The 22225-nt window shown below is 34.3% G+C and overlaps 1 protein-coding gene and 1 long non-coding RNA gene across 12 annotated transcripts in view; one reads left to right on the top strand and one right to left on the bottom strand.

The window, feature by feature from the left end:
- Sgk3 (serum/glucocorticoid regulated kinase family member 3) overlaps positions 1-22225 on the top strand; it is a 140097-nt gene that overhangs the window by 107815 nt on the left and 10057 nt on the right. For 8 of the 10 annotated variants that reach the window (XM_078017109.1, XM_078017107.1, XM_078017110.1 and 5 more), the window contains 8 exons: positions 3319-3406; positions 8024-8073; positions 10337-10394; positions 15121-15204; positions 15307-15438; positions 20183-20295; positions 20382-20418; positions 20966-21052. In XM_078017109.1, coding sequence (XP_077873235.1) covers positions 3319-3406; positions 8024-8073; positions 10337-10394; positions 15121-15204; positions 15307-15438; positions 20183-20295; positions 20382-20418; positions 20966-21052 — 649 coding nt within the window. The remainder of the gene's footprint in view (positions 1-3318; positions 3407-8023; positions 8074-10336; positions 10395-15120; positions 15205-15306; positions 15439-20182; positions 20296-20381; positions 20419-20965; positions 21053-22225) is intronic. The other 2 variants (XM_078017112.1, XM_078017113.1) reach the window with 2 other exon arrangements.
- LOC120892983 (uncharacterized) overlaps positions 1-22225 on the bottom strand; it is a 46129-nt gene that overhangs the window by 20439 nt on the left and 3465 nt on the right. For both annotated transcript variants that reach the window (XR_013423990.1, XR_013423989.1), the window contains exon 3: positions 14356-14452. This is a non-coding gene — a long non-coding RNA (uncharacterized LOC120892983). The remainder of the gene's footprint in view (positions 1-14355; positions 14453-22225) is intronic.

Below are 22225 nucleotides of genomic sequence, written 5' to 3' on the forward strand. Positions count from 1 at the left end.
AATACTTAGGAAATGATAGGTAGAACTGTGGTTTCATTTTTAAGCCTAATGGTTTATTCTTGAGCATTGATTGTGTTGTGATTTGTAGCTTATACGTATGTATAATCCCAGCTAATCTGGAGGGCTGAGGCAGGAGGATTACAAATTCAAAGCCAACCTCAGCAATTTAGTGAGACCCTTTTTCAAAATTAAAAATAAGCAAGTAAGTAAGTAAGTAAATAAATAAATAAAGGGCTAGGGATGTACCTCAGTAATAGAGTACCCCTCATTCAGTATCCAAACAAACAACAATTTAAAAAAAAGAAGAAAAAGAGGATAAAATAAAGTATCAAGGAGCTTTTTACATTACACAGATCACCTATTTGTGTAATGTAAAAGTTGCATTTTACATTGACAGTGTTGAACAGGATAAATGTTTATTGGATTTTTCAGAATCTCAACACTGAAGAACTACATTTTTGAACAGTTTTAATTTTTGTGTCTGTGGTGTGGTGAATTAAACCCAGGGCCTTGCACATGCTAGATAAGCACCCTACTGCTCAGCTGCATTCTCAGCCCTGAGCCATTTTTCTAAAAATGACGATTGCCGTTTATGTAGTACTTTACAGTTCATAGAGGACTTCTTCCATTCTGAGTAAGTGCTCTGATCTTTTTAAGCTTATTTTTAATTTACTGAATTATTTATTGAATTTACTAAATTAACCAAAATATTATGACTGGACCCCGTCTGACATGATTTGCCTATGGCTATGCCACACACACCCCCCCACCCCCCCCACCCCCCCCCCACCCCCGCAATAATCACAGAACAAGGTTCAGGGAGGTCCTGCTCTTGTAGTAGTAGCACCAGGACTGCCAGTGCAGTAAAAACAGTGCTTTTTATTTCAAAGTTGAAGAGCATTCTTTTAACTCAGAGTTCCCATGTCAGGACTATTCCTCTGCAAAGAGCCTTTTATTATTGGGTTCTTTGTATATATATTTTTTAACCTTATGCCTTTTCCCTAGCACAAGTTTTATGCTGTCTTCATTTTGTATCTACTCTTCCAACCCCTAATTTTTGCTGTATGCAGGGGAGATTTCTTTAAATTGGCATATCAGTGGCAAGTATTAGTCAAAACTTCCAACACTGTATACTGAATGCTGAGTATTCATTCTGGCCCTTGAACTGTGCCATTATAAAGATTTTAATGTTTAGCATCAAAATTAACTAAAAACAATTTTGTTTTTAATTACCAATTTTAAAAATATTGAACTGTAAAACACATAATTTGTAAGTATGCAACCAATGGATTTTTTTTTAACATACACCTGTTGTATACCTTGTAATTCTGCCATGCTATTCAGGATAGAAGACATGAACAGCACCCCAAAAATAAGTAGCCAAGAGTTTTTTAAACTTAATTATTTTTTCCTTTTTGTGCTTCCTCCCTTCCTTTCTTATGCCATTAACAAATCTTTTGTTACACAATGTGCAAATATTGTGCTGGTGATATAAAATTATTTATATAATGTATTAGTATTTAATGCTAACCAAGGCTGAAAGAGTTTTTAGGATGTTCATATACTGTTAGGAGAGAATAAATTGGTACAGCCCCTTTGGAAATCAGTTTAACAGATTATATTTGAAGTCTTAAAATTGTTTATAATTTAGACCAAGTGTTTTTAATTTTAAAAATCTATCCTGAAAATCATAAATTCAGTTCTAGGATTTGGCACAAAGATTGTCAGTTGTAACATTATTTGTAGTAGTGAAAGTTGTGTAGTAAAAAGTTGGAAGCCACTATGTATCCTAAAGTGGAAAAATTTGAATAACTTTCAGTGCATCTGTATTTTACATCATACATCTATAAAAACTCATTGTTTACAAAGAGCTTTTAACAACACAGGAAAATGTTTTTGCTGTAATTTTTAAGTAAAAAACAGTAAGGTACAAATTTTCCAGAGAAAAACACCAAATTAAAGTTTGCCAAAGTGTTTAATAGTGGTGGCCTCTGTGAGGCAAGATTGAAGATCCTTTTCTCACCTTTAATTTTTTTTTTAATGCTAACAGGAATTGAACCCAAGGGCATTTAAACATTGAACCATATCCCCAGCCTCTACCTATTTTTTATTTTTTATTTTATGAATATTTATTTTTTAGTTGTAGATGGATACAGTACTTTTATTTTACTTATTTATTTTTATGTGGTGCTGAGGATCAAACCCAGGGCCTCTCATGTGCTAAGTGAGCGCTGTACCACTGAACCACAACCTCAGCCCCTTATTTTTTATTTTGAGACAGATCTCACTAAGTTGCTGAGGCTGACTTTGAATTTGCAGTCCTCCTGCCTCAGCCTCCTATTAGCTGGGATTGTGTACCACCATACCTGGTTAAAATTGTTGACTGAGATAGAATTCACTATTTTAACTATTTTAAATTGTAGAATTCAGTAGTTTTTAATATATTCACAATGTACAGCCATCATTACTGTCATCCCAAGTTTAATGTAACGTTTCTACCACCCCGCAAAAGGAGTACCTCCACATTCTTTTCTCCTCCAGTTCTTGGCAACCACTAACCTACTTTTTAATCTCTAAAGACTGCTGATCTGAAACATTTCTATATATTTTGTTGTTGTTGTTGTAGATTGACACAATATCTTTTATTTTATTTCTTTATTTTTATATGGTGCTGAGGATGGAACCCAGTGCCTTACATGTGCGATACAAATGCTGTATCACTGAGATAACCCCAGCTCCTCTTTTCAACTTTTATTTTGTGGGGTGCATACCAGGAATTGAATTCAGGAGCACTTGACCAATAAGCCACTTCCCCAGACCTATTTTGTATTTTATTTAGAGACAGGGTCTCACTGAGTTGCTTAGCACCTCGCTTTTGCTGAGGCTGGCTTTGAACTCGCAATCCTCCTGCCTCAGCCTCCCAAGCACTGGGATCACAGGCATTCACCACTGTCTTGGCTCTTACCAACTTGATATTATTATCTTTCTAACTTTTGCCAGTTAATGAATATAAAGTGTTACTTCATAATCATTTAATTTGTATTTCTCTGATTTCATAGTAAAGTTAGCATCTTCACAATTTGCTTGGTGTTTGGGTTTCCTCTTCTATGAACTGATTATATTTTTGATATTTGTTGTGGTCCCTGTTTATTAAAAAGTTAATTTAATTATTCCTTTATACAATAAAGAATTTTAATACATTTTGCTTAGCTTTCTTGTTATAAATGCTAAAATAGTGGTTTCTATTTTGATTTTTAAAGTGGAGAAAGTCTCTAGACATGCTTTCAAGCTCATAATAAAATTAATTTTTGTTTTTAGTCCAGATGTCAGAGCATTCCTTCAAATGGATAGCCCCAAACATCAGTCAGATCCATCTGAAGATGAGGATGAAAGAAGTACTCAGAAGGTAGTAAGAGAAATTATGGGGTTTTTTAACAGAAAAATTACTATTCCCCCAAAATGAAATTAGCTACTTTAGGATGACATTTATTCAAAAGGAAGTCATTTTGTGCATAGATTTTTATCTGTAGTAGATTTTCTTACTCTTGAGGATTCCAAAAAACAATATATATATATATATATATACCAATTACTGATCACTATTTCTTATAAAATGCATAGATTAGTACTTTTTATAGTAAACAATCTAATTCAAGTTAAAGAAAAATTTGAAAATAACAGGTAAGAAGAAAAAAACTACCCATATTATTGCCACCCAGACCTAGTAATTTTAACATCTTAATGATTTTCTTTTCAGTGTTGTCTTAATGTGTAAGATTTTTTAATTTATCTAAATTACATAGTGTGTATAACTTTATATTCTGCTTTCTTCAGTTTATATCATATTTTTTTTACCATTGTATATATTTGTCATCATCATACTTGAAACTATTGTTTTGAATTTTGGTCAGCAGGAAGGACCTTATTCAACAAAAATATATATCCCTTCCTTGGCATTGTCAGGTTTTTTTGTATAAAATAGTTAGTATACCTGTATCAGTTGGCATTCACTTGTATATATTTATTTTTTAAACACTTTAAAAATTTTTTGTAGTTGTAGATGGACAGAATGCCTTTATTTTATTTGTTTATATATTTATTTTTTATATGGTGCTGAGGATCAAACCCAGTGCCTCACGCATGCTAGGCAAGTGCTCTGCCACTGAGCTACAGCCCACTTTTATTTTTGTTCTATATATACATAGTCATCAGGCATCTCCAATAATTAGGCTATTCTTAATTTTTATAGTAGATTGAGATAGCAAATAAGTAAAATAAGCTTGTGTCTTATGAAGATATTTCCAACATTTACCTTTGAAAGCTATGGGTAAAGGTAAATTATGATAATATAATCACAAATTCTATATAAATAGAATAGTACCTTTATAATTCAAAATTTATTAACTATTGAATATGTATAAGAAAATTAGAAGAGTTTTATTGAAGTCACTTTTCTTTATAGTGTCTTTTAATTGTGTTATGGTTCTACTTTGGTGTTTTAAAAGATAATAGTATGAGGGCTAGAGTTGTATAGCTCAGTGGTAGAGCACTTGCCCAGCACCTGTGAGGCACTGGGTTCCATCCTGTGCACCACATAAAAATAAATAAAGGTATTGTGTCCATTTACAACTAAATTTTTTTTAAAAAGATAATAATGTGAATTGGAACATTAGAGCTAAAGTCTTTTGGAAAATAGACATATTTCTTTTATGCGACTTCTTTTTAGCATTTTTAGTTTGATATTTTTTATTGATTTTTTTTTAAATAAATGACAGCGGAATGCATTATAATTCATAGAAAGTAATACTTTTCCTTCTCTGATGCCCCAGGAGAATTCCCAGTTAAGAGAACAGAGTTAACTCTGGCATCTCTGACATGGTTGCTCCTAGGACAATGTAAAAGAATATTTTTATTTTATCTCCATGTACCTAGTCAGGAAACAACAGCAACAACAAATGGGGAAACATTTGCATAAGAAGAAAAGGTTTTTCCAACTTCGATGCTAATAGCAAATGAATTTTATTGGCTTTTGTGTGAGTGAGAGAAAGAAAATATTATGTTGGAGATTGAATCCTCAGTCTCACATATGCTAGGCAAGCACTGTACCACTGACCTATCCCCAGTCCACGAATGAAATTTTTAAAGGAGAGATTTTTATTTCTCTACCTAATTAACAAAAGTATAAAGTAAATAAAATACTGCAGGACTGATGAAGACAGGTACAACAAGAACCATTGGGCATTACTGGTGTCATTATGATTTTATGCAACTCTTCAGGAAAACAATTCATTATGTATCAAATTTTTATTTGATTCTATTCACTTAGGAATTTATGTAAATGAATCCTTTACACAGAGAAAAAAGGAAGCTATTTCAGTATGATTTATTTAAACATTAAAATCAATTTTTATTATCAATCAGATAGCTTCTCCACATATGATTATGTATTTTAAAGAATTTTAAGGTAATATTTTAATCTTGTAATATTTTAATCTTTAGCATGCTATTAAGTAAATTCAGTATGTAAAAGTTTGAGGAAAAAACTATATACATATTCACACAGCATGAACAACAATCAGTTTTAAAAAGATATACAAAGACTTAAAAAATGAAAATTATTGTAAATATTTGCAGAATCATCTGTTGGTAAGGTTGTGGATATTTAAAAACATTTTTTTTCTAGTATTTTATGTATTCCAATTATGGATTTATACTTTAATTTTAAAATATTAAACTATTTAAATAATATTTTAATAAAATCCATTCTATCTGGGCATAGTGGCACGTGTCTATAATCCCAGCAGCTGAGAAGGCTGAGGCAGTAGGATCACAACAGGTTCAAAGCCAGCCTCAGCAAAAAGCAACTCACTGAAACTGTCTCTAAATAAAAATACAAAAAAGGACTGGGGATGCGTAGTGGTTGAGTGCCCCTGAGTTCAATCCCTGCTACAGAAAAAAAAAATTATTGTAACTATGATTTTCCATATTTTGCTTGCTACTTATGTGAGAATATTGCTGGTTTAAGTCATTTGGAAAATGTAATTATTTATTAAGAACAATTAGGTGGATAACTAAATGAAGTTCATAGCTGGAAGATATCTTGGAGGACATCTGGACCTCTGCTCCCTTATTTAAAAGGAAAAATAGAGGTTAAGAGAAGTCAAGAAACTTATGATTTCATTTAGTCTTCATTCTACTGTACTTCCAATTTAGTGATTTGATGTCATCTTTTAAAAATAGGTATGTAGGGCTGGGGTTGTGGCTCAGTGGTAGAGCTCTTGAGGCACTGGGTTCAATTCTCAGCACCACATATAAATAAGTAAATAAAATAAAGGTCTATCAACATCTAAAATATTTTTAAAATAGGTATGCATGTGTAAGGCCCTGGGTTCAATACCAAAAAAAAATAATAATAAAGAAAATTTATTTTCATCATTTTAGGAATGTACTCCACTAATAAAGTTGTTGCCAGAAAGTTAAATTTCTAACTATATATTAATTCAGGGGACAAATTGTTTATGTTATTTAATCGACATTTACTTCTCTGACATATGAAAAAAATGTTTCATTGAATGGAAAATTGATCCAGTTATCTGTACATTCGCTAAAAGAATAAGTGTATTGAGATTTAAATGTTGTTTGAATTATGTTGTCAGGTGCTCTCCAATACTAATATTTAAATATAAAAAGTTACTCTCGTGTTACAATTATGCCACTACAGAGCAGGTCTCCTTTAATGTACCTCAGAATATTTATAAATTTTTTCATCTTTTGCTATTTTGATTTCTGGGAATTGAGAATTTATTACATTAAGATTTTTCATATAAAGGTATTGGTAGGAAATAAATTTTAATTGTAACTATAAAGCCAGTGCCAATGTTGTTTTTTCATAAGAAACTTACTATACTTCAGAACTTTAAAGAGGTGATAGTATTTGCCATTAAATTTAAAAATACTGTCTTCTGAACATAAGTTTGAAACAAATTTAAATAAAAATATGTATAATATGTGTCTCTAAAAGAAATTTAATAAGATAAAATGTTTTTAGTTCTGATTAGAGAGAAAATTTTAAAAGCTTTGTTCCTATTTATAGCTTATACGAAATGCAATTATATAGAACTCTTGTATACATACTTAGAGCATTTATAACTAATTTAATTCTCTAAATATATAAAGAACTTCAAAGTGAATTTGAAGCATAATTTACCTGTACTTGGCTTTTGTGAAATACGCCTACTTTGGAATGGGATTGTAGCTTGCTGAAGGAGCATATGCTGGAGCCACTTGGTTTGATCCCCAGCATCACAAAAGAAAACATTCACTCTGACACGATCACTAGATTAATCTTTCAGAGTTTTGAGCTAAATTTCTCACGAACTACTAATGAGCCAGAATCTTTTATTAGTTAAACTGCTTTATGGCATGTTAGGTGAGTATAGGTTTGTTTCAAATTTAATACCAGAAATTAAATTTACTATATTAATGGTTGCAAAGAGAATGGCCTATTTAAAATTTTGCTAAAACTGTGATGCTGGAATCAGAAAAATATTGTTGTCTGTATTTGCTTTAGATATCAATTTACTGATCATCAAATTAAAACTGAAAACCCAATATTGATAGTCATCATTGCCATCATCCTATCACTTTCTGTATTATTAATGAACTATTTAAAAATTTGAAAAACAAATAGCCTTTTTAAACCAGTTTTCAAAATGTGAAAAAGATTTCCTCTTAAATTATAGTTTCAGTGCCCATCTCTTCCAAGCAGTTTTCTTTGCTTTTACTGCATTCATTTGCCAACTTTATGATTGATTTTTGGCTTACCTTTTTCCTTAACAACTGCTCTTGAAAGTTATGATAAAATGATTATTTATATTGTTCCCAAATATATATGTGCAGTTATTAAGAATTTTGTACTTTATAATAAAGTTTCTTTAACATATACTGATAGCTATAATAATTGACTGATAATCTTTGAAACTCCAATAAGAATGCTATTGTTTTTTTCTCCCCATTCAAACAGCTACACTCTACCTCACAGAACATCAACCTGGGACCAACTGGAAATCCTCAGTAGGTTTTATTTATTTCAAGCAATCTTTTGATGACATTTTAGGAAGATCTTCTTTAAGAGCATGAAGATATATGTAAATTATACCAGTTTAACAGAGGGGGGCTATAATATATGACTGTAATTACAGTGAAAACAGTACTGTCATATGCTTGACTCACCTAGTGTTCTAGTTTTTCATTGCTTTCAGTAGAGCCCTTCTAAAGGGCTATTTTTTTTAACCCATAAGTTGTTAATTAGATTTTGTCATTTTCACTGTTCTGATTGTGTGTGTGTATGTGTGTGTGTGTGTGTGTGTGTGTGTGTGTAAAAAATCAGTTGACCATATTTTCCAACAGACCATAGGTCCTGTGGGGTATTCTTTGGAGGGGTGGAAATTGTCACAGACTGAACTGGTATTCATCTGATACTCAGTGTTGTTGGTGCACCCTAGTTGTTAGCCAACTTGTTCCTGAGGTGTCACTAATGTTAAAAGGTTTTAAACTTTGTCTGATTTCTCTCATATTTCCATATTTATCTGAGCACAGGAGAGACATTTTAAAGAACACATTCTGAGAAATGTTGAACAGGACCAGAGATGGCAAATAGAGACTAGAGACACCATCTTGAGAACACACAATACAAAGGATCCCAGGCTGCTGCCTGAGTCAGTTTGATAAGCACCCAGATTGATTAGTGATGTCTGTAATGGATTAGAGGAAGGATGTAGTATTGTCATCCTAATTTGTAATTAGCCTTCCAGGATTACAGGATTAACTCCACAGCAATCTTTTATCCCAGGACACATTGCTTTCTCTACCCTTTTCTACCGGGAGAGTGAGTATATACTGATGGAAGAAGTGAACCAAGGATTAAATCTGGGATACTTCAACATCATGAGGTCAGGGAAGAAACTGGTAATGGAGAATGAGAAGTCAGGAAGGTAGGAGGAAAACCTCTGACATTAGGAATGTGGTGTCCTAATGTCAGAAGAAGAGAATGTCTCAAGTAAGAGGGAGTAATTGAACTCCATTAGTATTACTGATAGGACCAATTAGATAAAGATTAAAAATTGACTACTGGATTTAATAAATCATTGGTGATTTTCGTGAGCAGTCTCAATGGTGTTGGGCACAAGTCCTTGATAGGGAAAGGGTTCCTCAGCACCACATAAAAATAAAATAAAGGTTGGGGCTGGGGATGTGGCTCAAGCGGTGGCACGCTCACCTGGCATGCGTGCAGTGCAGCCCGGGTTCGATCCTCAGCACCACATACAAAGGTGTTGTGTCCGCCGAAAACTAAAAAATAAATATTAAAATTCTCTCTCTCTCTCTCTCTCTCTCTCTCTCTCTCTCTCTCTCTCTCTCTCTCAAATAAAATAAAGGTATTGTGTCCAACTACAAAAAAAAAATTGCCAAGTAGTCCTTGGAATATATAATATATGGTTATTTAGTTTCCTTATTAACAACATTGGTGAGGCTCATGGTTAATAAAATTGATTTAGACAGAAGCTACTTTGAACTCACAACTGTGTGTGTGTGTATGTATTCTGTTTAGAGATATATCTCCATCCTTTTCTCCCAAAGAGAATATTATTGAAGTCCCTCTTAAACAGAACTTAATGGGACTTATAAAAAGAAGGTATAAAATATTTTATTTAATCAGAAAGTAGATATTATTATTTACGTAAAAAGATGAAATGATAGTAGTATAAAAAACAGGAATTGCCATACGTAAGTATCTTGAACCTAAATTTATTTATTAAAGAATGTGGTGCTAGGTGAAAGCACATGAAAGAAAATACAAAAAAGAAACAGAAGGGGCTGGGGTTGTGGCTCAGTGGTAGAGTGCTCACCTAGCATGTGCAAGGCCCTGGGTTCGATCCTCAGCACCACATAAAAATAAAATAAAGATATTGAGTCAGTCTACAACTAAAAAATAAAATATTAAAAAAGAAAATGGAGGCAGGCCTCAGGGACCAGCACCACAGGGGCACATCTGAGGGGGAAAAGCCAGTGGGCCACCACAGGGGGCCTACCACTAGGGTCTGGGTTTTTAGCAGAGCCAAATCACTGGAGGAGTTAGTTACTTTTGGCAGGCAGGGCCAGGTCATGGGAGCAGTTTTGGTGGTGGCATCTTTTAGGGCTGGGTGGGGCAGGGCAGGTAGGGGAACAGTAGGGGAAGTTCTTCGGGGCTTATTTTCCACATCCTTCACTAGGAAATGTTTAAGTTAACGTCTTTCTAATTTGTAGGAGGCTAATTCTTGTCATTGTTAATTTATTTCAGTGCAAAGCCAACTGACTTTGATTTTTTAAAAGTTATTGGAAAAGGCAGCTTTGGCAAGGTAAGCATGTTTTCCATTTTCTCATTCAGTGAATAAGTACTTAAGAAATGCATTTTGGGGCTGGGGATATAGCTCAGTTGGTAGAGTGCTTGTCTTGCATGTACCAGGTCCTGGGTTCAATCCTAGAACCAAAAAAAAAAAAACAAGAAAGAAAAAGAAATGCATTCTTATATGTGTGAGCCATAGGACTTTTTTGTTTGAAGGATATGAAGTTATTCATTCCTACAAATAGGAAAGATGTTAACTTAAACATTTCCTAGTTAAGTGATAACAGAATAATTAAGGAAATAAGCCATCTACTCAATTTCTAAAATAAAGTTTATTTATTGAACAAGTATTTGTTGAGTACCAAGTACTCATGTGGGCACTGTTTAGATACTGTTGAAAAAACTGACATGTTTACTACTTTTGTGATGCTTACCAGCTAGTGGGGAAAATAGTCCACTAAAATTTTGTAGTCATAGCTGGGGATAGTACATGTCTATAATCCCTGCTATTTGGGAGACTGAAACAGGGGGATCCAAAGTTTTGGCCTGTCTCAGCAATTTAGTGAGACCCTGTATCAAAATAAAAAGTAGAAAGGACTAAACATAGAGCTCAGTGATAGAAGTCTCCTAAGTTCAATTTCCAGTATCAGAAAAAAAAATTTGCTATCAAGTGAACATAAACAGTAAAGGGGCAATGATAGAAATGAAGACTGGGTGAAGTGACAGAGGACAATAGGGCAGCTATAGGGGGGATCTCTACTTAAATGTATCGGTCAAGAATGATGGCTTTGAAGATATGCTATTTAAACTGAAGCTAGAAAGACAAAAATAAGCATTTGTAAATAGGAGTAGGGAAGGAATGTGCAAAAACCCTGCTTATTCTTATACAGTATCACCTGAATTGTTGAACTGTATTATGGAAGGAGAACCACTTAAGGTTACCAGGAAAAGTGTCATAGATAATTTACCAAAATCATCTAATATATTTAAGGGCTTTTTGCATTATTTTTCAATCTGTAGTAAAAATGAATATGTATGTGTTTATATTTTGGTATCTGTGGTCGTTTTTTTTTTTTAATTCCCTTGAGACCAGAAACTGACCAATTAAACCCATGTATATTTATTCATTCACCAAATATATGTTGACCAATTTCTATATGTTGGGCATTATGCTACTATTAAGCAACAGAAAGCTAGAAGGATTAATCTAAAAATGCTTGTAATCTGTTGGGATGCTAGTCTGTTATTAAAAACAAAAGCATTTGCCAGGATCTGTGATGAATGCCTATAATCCCAAATACTTGGGAGGCCAAGTCATGAGGATCGCTAGTTCAAGGCTAGCCTGTGTAATATTGTGAGACTTCCTTCCCATCTCAAAAACAACAACAAAAAAAGGCATTGTATTTTGGAAATATCATTCTTAGATATAGAGTGGAACAGAATTCATTCTTGCATATAATGTGAGGTATAGAGTCACAGCTCATTTCTTTCCATGTGGATATTTAGCTGATTCTTACAGAATGCATAAAAAGATCCCCAGTGATCTGCAGGGTCACCTTCATCGTGTATTCAGTGTTCACATATGTATAGATCCATATTTAGATTTTATAGTTTGTATTTCTGTTTCTAGATTTTATATTTTGTTCCCTTGATTCTGACACCAGTGTCACATTGTCTTGACAACTGTTGCTTAATATCCAACAGAATAAGTTCTTTAATCCTTGTTCTTCTTTAAGAGGCCATTCTTAGCCTTTCTACATATCTGTACAAATTCTAGAGTCCTGTCAATTTCTGCAAAAATTCAGTTGGAATTTTATTTGGATCAGATTGAATATATAGATAAATTGGGGGAGAATTGGCATCTATAACATTGAGTCTTTCAATCCATGATCATGTTGTAATCTTGTTATTTTAGTTCATTTTTAAGTTTTCTTCAATAATATTTTAGTGTTCTCTGTAGAATTTTTTACACATATCTTTAACTAGATTTATTCCTAGGTGTTTCTTTTTGATACTGGTGAAACATGGTTTAAATTATTGAAGCTGAATATAGGCATTACCTGTGAAACATTTGTTCTTTGCTTAGCTCTCTAAAAGAAATGCATGTACACTAGGAAAAGCATGTACAAACATGCTTGTAGAATCAATCTAAATATCTATAGATGAAACAGTGAATACATATTGTAATGGAATATTCTGCACAGCCATGAAAACTATGTTACCTGCCACAACATGAATGAATATTATATAATTTAGAGTCAACGAAATATAAAACAGACAATTTTATATGTTTGTTTTCAGTTACATAAAATTTTTAAAAGGACAAAACTTAGCAATTATTTCAAGTTGAGATAGTGGTACTTACCTTGAGGAGGAGGTGCACTGGAGTGGGGCAAGAAGGCTTCATGTTACTTATGTGTTTTATTTGACCTGGATAGTCGTTACACATAGGTGTATTCACTGTAAAAAATTTATTGAGCTGTGCTGACCTTGTGGGTTGTTCTATACATATGCTTATTTAATAAAAATTTTAAATCTTACAAAATGGCAGTGAGGTGCAATAAACCAAAGAATAAAAATACATAAAGAGAAGGAAAAGCAAACATGAAAACTTACATTCTACTGGAAAAATACGTAATAAACTGAAAATAAAGTTAGTCCAGTTTGTCTATTTGGCTTCTTAACCAGTGTGTTGTCCAAATCTGTCAACCTGCTGAAAAATTGGCCTAGGTGTTCTAATTGCCACATTCCTTTAAGTATTTTCTGGGAATTAATTGAACATGAACCAGTTGAAATACTGAAGAAGGAAAGGCCAGGCAGGTGGTAGTTGTCAAGAAGAGGAAAAAAAGTTTTAAGAAGTAACATTCAACAGAGTCAAATGCTATCAAGAACTAAAAACTGAGAAATGCGAAAAATACAATTGAGCAGTGGACATTTTCATACTGAAGATATTTTGACTCCATCTTTATGAACAAAACCTTTTTTGTTTTTTGTTTTTGTTTTTGTTTTTATAGTCGACACATATCTTTATTTATTTATTTATTTTTATATGGTGCTGAGGATCAAACCCAGTGCCTCACACATGCTAGGCGAACACACTATCGCTGAGCTACAACCCTGCCCCTGAACAAAACATTTTTAATAATAGACCTTACTGTATTTTATTAAGAGACCAAAGAACAGTTTTAGACATAGAGAAAAATTGAGCAGAAAATAGAGAATTCCCAGTGCTCCCCAATGCAGTTTGCCCTCTTATTAACATCTTACATTTGTATGGTACATTTGTCACAATTAATAAACTAATATTGACATTATTAATAGAAGTTGGTAATTTGTTCAGATTTCCTTAGTTTTTGCCATGTGTCCTTTTTCTGTTTCAAGATCCTATCCAAGGGGCTGGGGTTGTGGCTCAGTGATAGAGCGCTTGCCTGGCATGTGTGAGGCACTGGGTTCGATTCTCAGCACTACCTATAAATAAAATAAAAGTCCATTGACCACTTAAAAAAAAAGATCCCATCCAAGATAACACATTACATTTACTTCTTATGTTTCTTGGCTGTGACAACTTCTCAGACTTGCCTTTTTTTATTTTTTAGTTTTATTTGGACATAATACCTTTATTTATTTTTACGTGGTGCTGAGGATTGAACCCAGTGCCTCTCACATGCTAGGTGAGCACTCTGTGGCTGAGCCAAAACCCAGCCCTTGCCTTGTTTTTTGATGACATCAATAGTTTTGAGGATTACTGTACAAATATATTGTAGTATGCTCTACATTAAATTGTAGAATGTCCTATATATTGTGCTTGATGTATTTCACATATTTATACTGGAGTTACAGATTTGGGCAAGGAAGACCACAGAGGTATTAGAAATAAACCCCAGCAGTGTTGCTATTTCAGATCAGCTCAAAAAAAAAAAAACTTTGGGACATGTCTATTAATAGTTACATACCTTCAGCAGTAGAGCACTTACCAAACATGTGCAAGGCCCTGAGTTCCACCACACATGCACACATTCTTCCTCAGCTTTCAGGTGGTCTCAAATCCCTTATAGATGAGTCATACATTACCTAAGAGTGGGAGGGAACATGTTCTGATGTGACTTCATCATTAAGAAAATGTCCTAGAAGGTACTCACATAAGCCACCTATATTCCTAGGTTATATGGTCTATACCATCATATTCGTGGTCCTTCATTGACCAAAATGTTAAGCAGTACACGACTATATTTGCAAAACTTTGAGAATGTCTTCCTTTTTCTGGGGTGAGATCTTCTAGGTTCCTTCAGACTTGTTATAGTATCTGCATGCAACCCAACCCATTGCAGAAATCAGTGATACATGGTTCTTCTTTCTCTGAACTCTTTGGAATTTAAAACCTACAAAATGAATGTAAATATAGAACAATACATTTGATAACCTAAAAATCATTTCCTGATTTTTTTTTTATATAGCCACGAAGTTTGTATTGTAGCCTCAGTATTTTCTCCAGGCATTCTTCAAGACTCCGGGCTGACACAGAGTTCTCATGCAGTGTAGATTTTGGCTCTTAAATTAGTAAGATCTCATTATAGAAATGAATTCAGTAATGCTCAATTTTCAGATCAAAAACATTATCTAGATCCCTTGTGTACGTACTCTTTAGAAAATTTGAGACTTACTGGTTTATTGACAAGACGAGGAAATAATTTCTATAAAAAGATTGAAATTTCTAATAGTTTGTACAATCTTTATAACAGGTTCTTCTTGCAAAACGGAAACTGGATGGAAAATTTTATGCTGTCAAAGTATTACAGAAAAAAATAGTTCTCAACAGAAAAGAGGTAAAATAAAATAGCTTCCATTTCTCCTGAGCCCATTTTCTTAATTAATAGAATCTTTTTCCTGGTGTCTAATACAAGTCGAACCTTTGCCTTTTTTTCCAGCAAAAACATATTATGGCCGAACGTAATGTACTCTTGAAAAATGTGAAACATCCATTTTTGGTTGGATTACATTATTCTTTCCAAACAACTGAAAAACTTTATTTTGTTCTGGATTTTATTAATGGAGGGGAGGTGAGTTTTGTAATTAGTTTTCTAATATTGATAATGGTTAGAAGAAAAAGCATAATTTTTTGTAAGTTTTAAAATGACAGCACATTATCAATAGCTTTTTGTTGAATAAAAACAATATTTGAGAGACAGAGTACAGTACAAGATGTGAAAAAGTGTTAACTTGGGGGCCTGAAGCATATGGTGTAGTGGGGAAGATTCATAAAAGAAACTTATATAATTCTACAGGCCATGAATAGATTCATCACTAAGCTGTGTAGTAAGAGTGATATACTGACATTAGAATAAAACATGGTATGTAATTAAGATAATGATCGTTTCAACAGTTTCATATAAATATCACTCCAGCCTGTCATTTCTAAAATGTATAAACTATTAATCAGTGATCCTTTAATAAAAAGCCCCATGATGAAGACAGTTGGAAAATGCTTCATGTTGTAGCATCTATTTGGTCATTCATAGTGTATCAGCTTGTTAAACTTTGAAAAGATCTGCCCTAAACAAAGGAGTTTTCTTTATTTCTTTTTTTTTCTTTTATACTGGGGATTGAGCCCAGGGATACTCTACCACTTAGCTCAGCCCTTGTTTATTTTTATTTTTTTGTGATAGGGTCTCATTAAGTTGCTGAGGCTGGCTTTGAACTTGTTATCCTCCTGTCTGGGCCTCCTGAATAGCCAATATTACAAGCATGCACCACTGTGCCTAGTTTAAGTAGAGTATTTATTAAATGAAGAAAAATAATGTTTTTTAAAAAATCAAAGTTTCCTTTTTTGTTTGAACTAAATCTATTAATTACATTCCCCAAAACTCTGATTCAGAAGGATATTGAAATACACTTGTGAAATACTGCTAGAATAATTAGAGTAATAGCTAACATGTGTCAAGTATTACTTAGGTTTCAGCACTCTGGCTCTTTGTATTATTTTATCTTAAGAACAATTTTATTATATAAGACAAACCAAGGCTCAGAGAAGCCAGGTAGCTTGTTGGAATATTGTGACTTATAAATAAGAATTGGAGGCAGGAATTGAACTCAGGTATCAGGTATTCTTCTAGGTTCTAAGTAGCTGACTACTCCTGTTCCTCTACTTCTTACCCTCATGGCTAGTTTGTTTGATCTTTGACCTGTGAATCACTCTAAAATTATTTTAACTAACAGATACTGTCATATTTTTACAAAGGAATATTTTGTCCTCTGATACCAGAGGACATTTCAGTATTAATGTAGTACATTTAACTGTAGATTAAAGAACTAGGAGGAAGATGAGTTTCTGTTCTGCAAATCTGAATAAGGATCAGACATAACCTTGGAGCAAAGTTGTAAAAGGAATCTACTCAACTCTGTGCATCTATGACAAAAGTCCCTTAAGATCCAAAATAGAGACAAGATTTTAAGTCCTCTTCCAGACACCATAATTCAGAGATACAAATTAGCCCACATTGTTCCTACCTTGAAGGTTGCCACTTTATTTTGTGTGTGCTAAATACTAACAGATAATGAGACTTTACTGAGGACTTGGCACTTTGCAATTTACTTAAGTTTCAGGCTCTAGATTTAATCTAGACATCTTGACTGCAGAGTCTACTTTTTTTTTTTTTTTTTGCAGTACTGGGGATTGGACTCAGGGGGACTTTACCACTGAGCTACACCACCAGCCCTTTTTATTTTATTTTAAGACAAGGTCTCACTAAATTGCCCAGGTTTGCCTCGAAATGACAATCCTCTTGCCTTAGCTTCCCCAGGAGCTGGGATTTACAGGAGTGCACCACAGCGGCCAGCAGCAAAGCCTTCTCTTAAGTCCACCCACAGAAATATTTGTGTGAGACATGTAACTAAAGAGGAGATCCTTCTGCATGTTTCCTGCTTTATCTGTGGTTTATTCATGCTGTTTTAGGACTTTACTTCTGAGCCCTTTTTACACAGTGACTGCTCATAAACTGAGTGAGAGGTGGTAAGAGATAGGCTTGTCATCTAAAAGATGCACTTTGCTAAGAGAATGAAATAGAATGCAGTGGAGGGTGTAGGAGTTGAGTGGGGTAGGAGGCAGACGAGGAAAAAAGATGAAGAGAAAGTACAGAGGCATCAAGCGCATGGTTTCTGAAAGGAAAGTGAGAAAGCAAGAGATGGGCGAACGAGAAATGAAGGACAGAGATCAGGCAGAGATCCACACAAAGGTTTATTTGTCAAAGTTGACAAATAAAGGCCGACCCTTTATAGAGAGGAGAGAGGCCCCGAGATGTTCAGGTATTGAGCTTTTGTTGGGTAGGGGTTTGGAGGTGTAGCTGTGGCGCTGTGGGATAGGCTGGGGGTACTTGCATCAGAGGTAGGCGGGTGGGAATAGCATGGGATTGGCTTAGGTTGATGGCACCATGGGGCTTTCCAGGGTCAAGGGGTCATGTCCTTCTGGGATTGGCTTATGATTGTGGTACCATGGGGTAGGTCACTAAAGGGGGTAAACTTATCTCTCATGAGATGGCAGTTAACATTTAAGATGGCTGCTCAAATGTTAAATCAAGACCCTATAGTTTCATCATGTGTTCCCTACTGTTATTACTGTTATTTCCTCCTCATTTTCATACTTACACTTTAATATTGACATGTAATATTATTTTTTGTGTACTTTCATCTCTTCAGAGCAAACTTAAATATCAAATAAGTCATATGATATTGGGTATATAAACAAGCCTTTCGGAGCTTAGCTTCCTCATTAATTTCCCAGCCCAGAATTGTTGGATGGTTTAAATTATGCAAGCACGGCAATTTTTTATTTACAAAGCAATCTGTGTGAGCTATTATTAGTGACATGGTTAGACTTTCATTTTAGTAATTCTATTAGCAATAGAATATTGAGCAAATGAGATTAGGAGATCAACAAATACAATATTCCAGTAATGTAGGCCACAGCTAGTAAGAACAGTGGTAGGGGTAAAAAGAAGAAAGTAGTCCAAAAATAATTAGATGATAAACAGAAGCTGGATACAAGGGCTAATGATAAAGGAACGGTGTAGGTAAATCCCAGGCTAGCCCCCATTTATCTTGGTCAGGATATATTATAACTGATCTTTACCACAACCTTTCAGAAGAAGTTAAGATCTTTTCAAAATAATCTTTTATAATCAAAGAGGTTGAATGATTGAACCCAAAAGAGAAGAGCCAGAATTTGAAGCAAAGTCTAATCAGCTTCAAATGCTCTTTCCACAATATCTTGTTACCTCCTGTGGCTAAGAGGGCTGAGGAGAACACAGTAGTAGCAGTAAGTCTGAGAGAAGACAAGACTCTTTGTTTTAGACATTAAACTTATTTGCTTGTAAAATATTCAAGAAATAGTAGGAGATCTTTTCAGGAGCAGCTTCAAGCAGAGGCTTGGACAGGGACTGTCTGTGTGTGAGACATCAACATAGAGGTGATGGGTAGAATCACTGGAGTAGATAAGGTTTCCTGGGAAGGTTATTTGGAGGAAAATTAATAGTGGACCAAGGGCAGAAACTGTCTTCCCTTCAATGTTTGGAGCCAAAAGGAATACAAATGGAATTTTCCAAGATAGGAGAAGACCCAAGAAGAGATTATCATCTTGGAATCCTGGGGTCCATTATCTTCCTGGGGGCAGATAATGTAATGGGCAAAGGACAGGTTGTGAGAAATAAAGTAAAATTAGGAAGTTTAAAAAAGAAAGAAAGAAATGAACTGGAACTGGGCGCAAGGCACATGCCCATGATCCCAATGGCCATGAATATCATGAGTTCTTTTTTTTTTTTTTTTTTTTTTTTTGGTACTGGATTGAACTCGGGGACACTCAACCTCTGAGCCACATCCCCCATCCTATTTTTTATTTTCCTTTGAGATAGAGTCTCAATGAATTGCTTAGTGCCTCACAGTTGCTGAGTCAGGCTTTGAATTTTTGATCCTCCTGCCTCAGCCTCCCGAGCTGCTGGGATTACAGGCATGTGACACACTGTGCCTAGCAGGATCTCAAGCTCACAGCCAGCCTCAGCAATGTCAAGGTACTAAGCAACTCAATAACTCAGTGAGACCCTTTCTCTAAAAATACAAAATAGGGCTGGGGATGTGGCTCAGTAGTTGAGTGCCACTGAGTTCAAACCCCAGTAGCCCAAAAAAGAAAAAGAAATGAACTGGAGAGTCCAGTTGCTATTCAGCTCCAGCCAGTTGCTATCACGTTGAATTTAGGACTAATGAGGCAGAATTTCCCATTTTTATTCCTCCACAAGAAACTAAAACACAATTTTTAATCCACCCCCACTACCAAATCCAAGTATTTAAATGTTCTCAACTAATTCAGATTTTTCTGAAACTAGAATCTATCTCAAGCAAATTATATCTGTGAGTTATATTTGTTTTGCTAGCCACTACTATTTTTTTGTTTGTTGTTTAATGAAAAAGCAGTCCAGAAAGGCCCAGTAAGTTAATTCCATGGCAGTATCAAACTGTTGGTCTTCATTGATAACCTTTCCTAGAATAGTGGTCTGAAATGGTGAGGACACCACAATAATGAGCATAGAGGTGTACAGGGGAGGCAAGTGAAGTTAGCAAGGATCAACAAAAATGCAGAGTTGAAGAGAGAATGGTATGATTGTTGACAAGAGACATGGACAAGGAAGGGTCACTGCTCTGTGCTTTAGTGCATTTTTAGCTGATGTTCAAAGTGTCAAACAATTTTTGCTTTTTAATTTACTGAATATATTTGTTCAATGCTATGTGAAGGATCCTAACCCCTTCCCCATTTTGCAGCTGTTTTTTCACTTACAAAGAGAACGGTCCTTTCCTGAACACAGAGCAAGGTTTTATGCTGCTGAAATTGCCAGTGCATTGGGTTACTTGCACTCCATCAAAATAGTGTACAGGTAAACTGTTTAAATAATATATGTAAAAATATTGTTTTGATATTTTATTTCAGGTAATACTCTGTTTTTTTCCTTTCCTTTTAAAGAGACTTAAAGCCAGAAAATATTCTTTTGGATTCAGTGGTAAGTATTGTCTTGTAAAAATCTACTAGTTCTTAATTATTTGTTATTTGTGGTGGGGGAAAAAGTCTTAGAAGGTGTCATACTAATGATTGCATTTATATAAAATTCTCAAGAAGATAAAATCATGGAGACAGAGAACAGATCACAATGGTTACAAGCGGGGTGGTGGATGGGCAAGGGGAGAGAACACAGAACTATAGGGGCATTCCTCTGTGATGGAATAGCTCTCTATCTTGATTGTAGTGGGTATTATATCAATCTCTACATATATATTGCATAGAACCACACACACATACACATATACACACAAGTGTGAATGTTCAAAATAGTGAAACTGAGTAAGTCTTAACAGTGTTGTTCCAATGTCAGTTTCTGTTTGATACCATGCTGCAATGATACGTCAGCATTGGGGGAAGTTGGGTAAGGGTATACAGGCTCTGTGTGCTATTTTTGTAATTTTTTTTATTTTAAAAATAAGATTTTTTTTTTAAAAATTGTCTATTTGTGTTCCTGCATTGTTTTATCTTACTACCTCTATTTTTGTCAGGGACATGTTGTCTTAACAGATTTTGGGCTTTGTAAAGAAGGAATTGCTATTTCTGATACTACCACCACATTTTGTGGGACTCCAGAGGTAAGAAACATGTCTTGTTGTTGATATAATCACTGATAAGATGCAAATGTGAATCACATTTACATATACTAAATTGAAATAGGAAAAGTAGAATAAAAACTATCATTTCGCCTTTCAGCCAACTAGAAATGTAATCATCCCTTCTGGATGTTTTGAGTTTATTGATAGTTGGTATTTTTCACTGACATTGTAAAATACCACAAAACCCTTTTTGGATAATCCAACAAAGTTATGCTTATTTTCTCTAAGTGTTGAAAGTTTACCTTAGACTTGTTTAGCATTTGATTATATTTCTAATCCTTTAAGAAAATCACAAATCAATTAAACTATCCTAAAATTGATTATGGTCATGGTTTTACCATGCTGTGAATATCTTAACAGTCATTGAATTGTATACCTAAACAGATACATTATATGGTATGTTACTATCTTCCTAAAGCTTTTTTTAATGAGTTAACACTAATAAAGAGGATAAAATATTAAGACTGCCTACATCTGTGTGGCAGTTTTATTGATTTCTATATTTTTCTATATGGTTGGAATATTTTGTAAATAAAATAATTACTTTTTAAAATTTTTTAGCTTTATTTTATTCATTTACTTTTATGTGGTTTTGAGGATTGACCCCAGGGTCTCACACATGCTAGGCATGTGTCTGAGCCACAATCCTAGCCCAATTAATTTCTTTAATAGAATAAGCTAAAGCCATAGATGTAAAAAAAATATTAAAAATCCTAATTCACAACCCAAAACATCCCATTCTCTAATCACATTAGGAGAAAAAAAGTCTTTTCATTTGTGACATTAGTAAGCCTTACAACTTATATTTAAAAGCCTTATTCTCACCTCACACACATTTATTTTAAACTATCCTAATTTTATTATATAGTGATCTTAAGAACCATGTGATATTTCAACCTTGTTGTGGAGTAATTGCAAATACAGTGCTGAAATTGGAACCTGGATTAGAGCCCCAGCACCTCACACACACAAAAAAAGAAAACATGATAAATTGGCTTACATGACCTTCTGATCAAGATCCAAAACACACGTTGGGTGCTATGGCATACTCCTATAATCCCAGCGGTTTGGGAGCCAGGCAGGAGGATTGTGAGTTCACAGCAAGCTTTGGCAATTTGGCAAGGCCCTAAACAACTCAGCAAGACCCTGCCT

Source organism: Ictidomys tridecemlineatus, chromosome 7 (assembly GCF_052094955.1).
Source record: "Ictidomys tridecemlineatus isolate mIctTri1 chromosome 7, mIctTri1.hap1, whole genome shotgun sequence".
Taxonomy (NCBI): Eukaryota; Metazoa; Chordata; class Mammalia; order Rodentia; family Sciuridae; genus Ictidomys; species Ictidomys tridecemlineatus.